This window comes from Ipomoea triloba, chromosome 10 (genome assembly GCF_003576645.1).
Source record: "Ipomoea triloba cultivar NCNSP0323 chromosome 10, ASM357664v1".
Taxonomy (NCBI): Eukaryota; Viridiplantae; Streptophyta; class Magnoliopsida; order Solanales; family Convolvulaceae; genus Ipomoea; species Ipomoea triloba.
This window is the reverse complement of record NC_044925.1, coordinates 14542342-14548304: the sequence shown is the minus strand read 5'-3', so window position 1 is coordinate 14548304 and position 5963 is coordinate 14542342. Positions and strand designations below refer to the sequence as shown.

The 5963-nt window shown below is 31.0% G+C and overlaps 1 protein-coding gene across 1 annotated transcript; it reads right to left on the bottom strand.

Moving 5' to 3' along the window:
• Window positions 1-4821: 4821 nt before the first annotated feature.
• Window positions 4822-5493, bottom strand: LOC116033179. The gene has a single exon (XM_031275939.1). It carries the CDS (start codon window positions 5491-5493, stop codon window positions 4822-4824), a length of 672 nt encoding a protein of 223 aa, XP_031131799.1.
• Window positions 5494-5963: the final 470 nt, after the last annotated feature.

Sequence of the window (5963 nt, the reverse complement as noted above, 5' to 3'; positions counted from 1 at the left end):
CGATTATAACAGTGGTGGTCTAGACAGTGGTGGTCGGCGGTCTCCCTCTCTTCGGCGTGGCAGCTTGGCTGACGGGGTGTGAGATTCCGGCAGCGAACTCTTGGACGAAGCAGAGAGAGGAACTATTATTTATGGTGATTATGATGTTGCTTATTATAGTGATTAGAGTTGTTGATGATGAGAGTGCGAAACAGAGAAAAGATAGGTAATGATTGTGATGATTAAAGTTTAATTATGGGCTAAGATGGATTATTGTGATGATTAAAGTTTAATTATGGGCTAAGATGGATTAGATCTTGGACGAAGCAAGAGAGGAACTATTATTTAGGGTGATTATGATGTTGCTTATTATAGTGATTAGAGTTGTTGATGATGAGAGTGCGAAACAGAGAAAAGATAGGTAATGATTAAAGTTGGATTATTGTGATGATTAAAGTTCAATTATGGGCTGCTACTCTCTAGTATCTGTTCATAGGAGCCTAGACAACCTATTGAAGCATAAAGAGTCAACAGTTGACTCCACTGAGGCTCGAACCCACTCCCATCATCCATATGAGAGTATAAATCAAGACACTGGGTGCCACTAGACCACAAGGTCTATTGTTATTAAATTTTGATAATGATGATGAAGTCATTATGATGATTGGTAGATTATGATAAGTTAACTATGGATTAATTATAGATGACAGACGATTAATTATAGATGACAATGTTATGGTCAGCTAGTGACGATATGGTGATGGGATAATAATAGGACTAATTATTTGATAACAATAGTATGGGTTTGTGAATAAAGGGTTTAACTGGTTCACAAGTTCCTTCTTGATGTACCTAATAGTGAGCTTAGGATTGGATGCGTTTAGCTTTTGAGAGCCTAACTTTTAAGTAAGTTTCTACGTCCGTCAAAACTACTTTACCCTATCAAATGTGCTCTTTATCATATTTGTGTCTTTAAACTATTTTTAAAATATATTTTGGTTCAAAATGTGATAAATTTGCTATTATATTTATTTTTGTGTTGACTAGTGATTTTCAAATCTATCATAATTGGGATTGGTTCGAGTAATGCAAGAATCTATAATTTTGTGATATTTATTTATACTACTATAGAGTTCCGTGAAACTCCTACTTTGAGAAATTGTGGTTTGAAAACCTTAGTATATGCAATTGAGTGAAGTTATATTTATTTTGAAGGATTATTGATTTTGGAGGAAATGTGTAATCTAGAAAAATACTATTTTGCATACTACTATATTTTAATTTGGAGAATGTATACTATTTTGAAAAGTATGGATATTGATGGGTGACATATACACCTTACTTGACTTTGAGAAATTATATTTTGTAATAGCCTATGAGCAATGAAAATATTTATGCAAACCTATTTTGAAAGAATTTTACTATCTTGGAGGATTGATATAGAAATGTACTTATTTTGGAGGTTTATCCCTTTATGTGTTTGATTGTGACGTGAACTGTGATGTGGGCTAAGACCCTAGGTTGGAATTAAACCCGGTAGAAGTAATCCTGGGTTAATATTTGAAGGGTAACCACGTAGAAATAATCCTGGGTTAGTAGGACTGGTTTACTACCCGCTGGGCTTGGAATCCCAATTAGGGGGTGTGCACACTTAAGGTAGTGGTCTTGTTTCCTCTTGTGGTAAAGTGGGGGTTGTGTTGTGTTCAGTAGAGGGTTGCTATTTACTTAGAGCTTCACTAACATGATGTCCCTACCCCACTATTGTGATATTGAGATTGAAATTGATTATGATTGGGATACCTCCACTTATTTATTTTTATATATTAATATTTGAAAAATATGATTTGAACTCCTCCCTATCTATAATTATTGACTTATATGTTTTTGTGAATGACTTATGAAGAAGTCTATACTATAAATGATTACTTGAGAATATCTACACTTGTGTTCAGTATAGTTATCCAGCAACAAAATTTTTGAAATATCATTAAACACAAAGTCATTTCAATCTTTTTTTATATAAAGTATATTGAATCGCTATATTTTTATGTTTATTTTTTTGAAAACATTCATAATTGAAGACTGAAATGCCCTTGTATTTAACGATATTTACATTGATTTGTTGATAAAGGAACAAAATTGGTCATGCCACAATAATACTAGGACCAAAAGTAGATGTTCTAATAAAAAAGGACTAAAAGTGGATTGTCACCTAAATCTATGACCAAAAATGCAATTAACTCTTATATACTAATATGTCTAAAAATATGAATGTTGGTGAATATATATATATATATATATATATATATATATATATATATATATATATATATATATGAATTTAAGTTAATTTTTGATTGGGTCGAGCAAGAGTTAAGAAGACATAAGATGAAAGTTATTACATTCCGAATGAGAAAACACATTAGGTGTTTCGTAAAATTCTAATTGCCATTTTTTTAAAAATGTCATAAGAATGCATAATATTCATAAATAGCTTTATCTTATTGATTGGAACAGGTAAAAAAATGTGATGAAGCGTAAGAGACATTTCAACTCAACAGACTTCATGACATATTGTCAGCAACACCTGATAAGGATGATTACTTGGCCTGTATAAGAGGGGTTTGTGCGTACTCCACCATCGAAGAAGTGTTTGGTAGACTATAACGGAAATGTGGCACATCGAGTGGGCTTGTTTCAGTTGATGAAATCAAACAAATGATGGACAAATGCACGCAAGACACAATGACATAAGTGCAAGCACAAATGCAACCCAAGATTGATATCCTCAACTAGCAACTCAATTTCTTGATGAAAACCATGTCAGCCACACACCTATGTCCACAAGGTGTTTCGGTTGGCAGTCCTCAAACTGTCTATGCGCCTTGTGATCTATCTCCGACCCGTAGCAACTATCGTTTGCTTGATTCATATCTCGTTACCACAATTAAGGTAATATTAAAACTTATAAAATAATCGAAATATCATTTTCTTGTAACATTAAACTTAACATATATATTTTCTTTAATAATAGAGTCATTGTTAATATAGGACATTTCGATCTGTTCCTGCATATGGATGAGTGACCAGAGCTGTTAATTGGAAGTCATGCAAAGTATGAAATTAAAAAAAAAAAGTTTTAATATGATATTAACTTGAATCTTTATTTATTGTTTAAAGTGTGTGTGTGTGTGTGTGTGTGTGTCCACAACAACTAGGAGCTGTTGAATGTGGATACTATGTATTGAGATACATGTACGGTGGTGTCACTAAACATTCATCGGTTGATTGTTTAGATGGGGGTAAGAGAATTTAAATAGAACTATATATATAGTTAAATTATAATTTATCAATTAACATATATTTAATAATATGATTAATTATAATTTTTTTGTAGGCATTTGAAGAAGCACCATACTCTATTAATGAAATAGAAAAAATTTGAGAGTTGTGGGCAAATTACTTTTTAGAAGACTGCGTGTAACTCTATTTAAATTATATATTATCTGGATTATTATTGTTTTTAATTGATATAATATTTTGTTCAACAATTATCTTCATTTAAATTTTAAATGTGTTGAATGTTATTATTGTACGTGTTGATAGTAAGTATAATTATTGTATTGTATATATAATTGTGAAGTTTAAAGTATATTTATTGTGTTCAAAGTATTTAATTAAGTATATATTGTGTTGATATGGTTATTATTGTCAGTAGATATAAAGTTTGTTGTGTTGGTTTGTAAATTATTGTGAATAGATAGTTTGTTGTGTTTGTTTTGAAAATTTCTATACACGATTTTGAATAAAAATAATTAGGATGTTATAGAAATAAATAATATATTTTTTAGAAAAACTATCCAAAACACTTGTGTCGCAGATTGTAAAAACAAAACAAAAGTATTCGCGACACTTTCATGGAATTGAAGAAAGTGTATGTCACGGATACCCTTAATTAAAAAAAAAATCGTGACACTTTTACTGTAGAAAGTGTTGCGGTTTCGTTGCTTTCCGCGTCACTTTTACAAATGTCGCGGAAAGCTTTGACTTTTTTCGCAATACTACAAGTGTTGTGGATATGTATTTCTATACTAGTGTAGTAATACTTTTTTTAATTTTGGGGCATTACATTATTGACTTTTATTTGTTCGTTTATCAAAATTAGTCATAAATTTAAATTTTTATCACTCCAGTTTTAACAAAGAGAGATAACATCATGTGATTTCGTTATTTAAGTCTATTGCCCCCATTTCAGAAAAAAAAAATAATTCTTACCTTATTATGCAAATTTTCTCCTTTCTTGAAAAATCTTTTAATTATATAATAAAATTACATGTTATTCTCTTTATTAAATTGTGTAATGATAAAAATTTAAACAAAAAACTATGTATGCCATTTAAAAAAATAAAATTACATGTTATTCGCTTTATTAAATTGTGAAGTGATAAAAATATAAATGAAAAACTAACTACGTACACCATATAAATGAGAGTAAAAAATGTAATTAAACAAAGTTAAAAGAATATGATTAAACTAGTGCTTTACCCGTGCGATGCATGGCAACAATTATGATATGATGAATTAAGGAAGAAATTTACAAAATGGAAATTCATTGTAGATGAATTAAGGAAGAAATTTACAAAATGGAAAATCATTGTAGAATTGTATGAATGAAACTTTGATGAAATATTATAATAACATTTTACAAATTTTAGAAAACCTCTTTATATACAATGTTTGTTGTGGAATTACTTTAGGTGTTCTCCTTATCACAAATCAAAATCTTCAATCCATTTGGGTTGGTGACTCTTGAAGATTGACATTGACTCTTGTTAATCGTCATTAAGAGATGATTAGAGGGAATTGTCTTCTTTGAAATTTAAAAGGCAGTCTCAAATCTGAAGGAGCTAATGACATTCTTGGAATCAAGATTTTATGACTTGCACTACTTTCAGATAATACATTTGCTTCTAAAACATGATTTCCAAGTTTAGTAATAATCATCCTTGTCCCATTACACAAACCAACTGAGTGGTCAATATTTCTCAAGAGCATAACCGTAGTACCTACTTTTAGCCTGAGTTCATGATTAGGCACACCAGAAAACTTGATCTCATTCAAAAATTCAGGTGTGTGCACATCAGCTAATAGATCAACATTTGAATCTGATTTGCAAGCACTGTCAAAGCTGAAATATATATTTCCTTCATATGTGTTTAAAGAAGTCATATATTCATTGATAGAGTCAACAACATCAAGTGTTGGAGCCAATATTGCCCTCTTTTCCAAGTATGTTGGATCATAAAAAATATTGGAGTATGATGGATATGTACTTTCCATAATAGTTGCAATGGGATCTCCAGAACATTTCAACAAATTCTCTTCTGGAATAATATTGTTTTCACATCCAATTGTTTGCCGCTGAATTTCTCCATCTCCTATGTTCGCAATCCATTCTGAAAATTGCTTTAGCTTTTCATAATCACTATTTGAGGATAATCTTTGAAGTCGCATATTTTTGTCAGATGTAACACTTTATAGTATGACCACAAGTAATATGCATTTTTTGTTGCATTAACAATATCATGTCTACTTCATTTTGGGATAACTGGCAAAATTTGTCAAAAGTCTCCGCCAAATACAATAGTTTTCCCTCCGAAAAGCCTCTCTAAACTTTTTGGATTGCAAAAACGTAATAGATCACGCATACTTCTATCAAGTGCTTCAAAGCGATGCTTATGCATCATTGGTGCTTCATTCCAAATTATAAGTTTGCACTTAATAATGACTTCTGCAAGATGACTACCTTGTTTGATATTACATGTTGAATCCTAATTTGGGTTTAGGGGAATTGCAAACCTTGAATGCGCAGTCCTTCTGCCGGGTAATAATAGAGAAGCTATACCACTTAAAGCAACATTAAGAACTATTTCTCCCTTTGATCTCAATGCTGCCGAAAGAGTTCTCCAAACAAATGTCTTTCC

Coding starts and splice junctions, on each gene's coding strand:
- LOC116033179 (XM_031275939.1), bottom strand. CDS start 5,493: ATGCGACTTCAAAGATTATCCTCAAATAGTGATTATGAAAAGCTAAAG.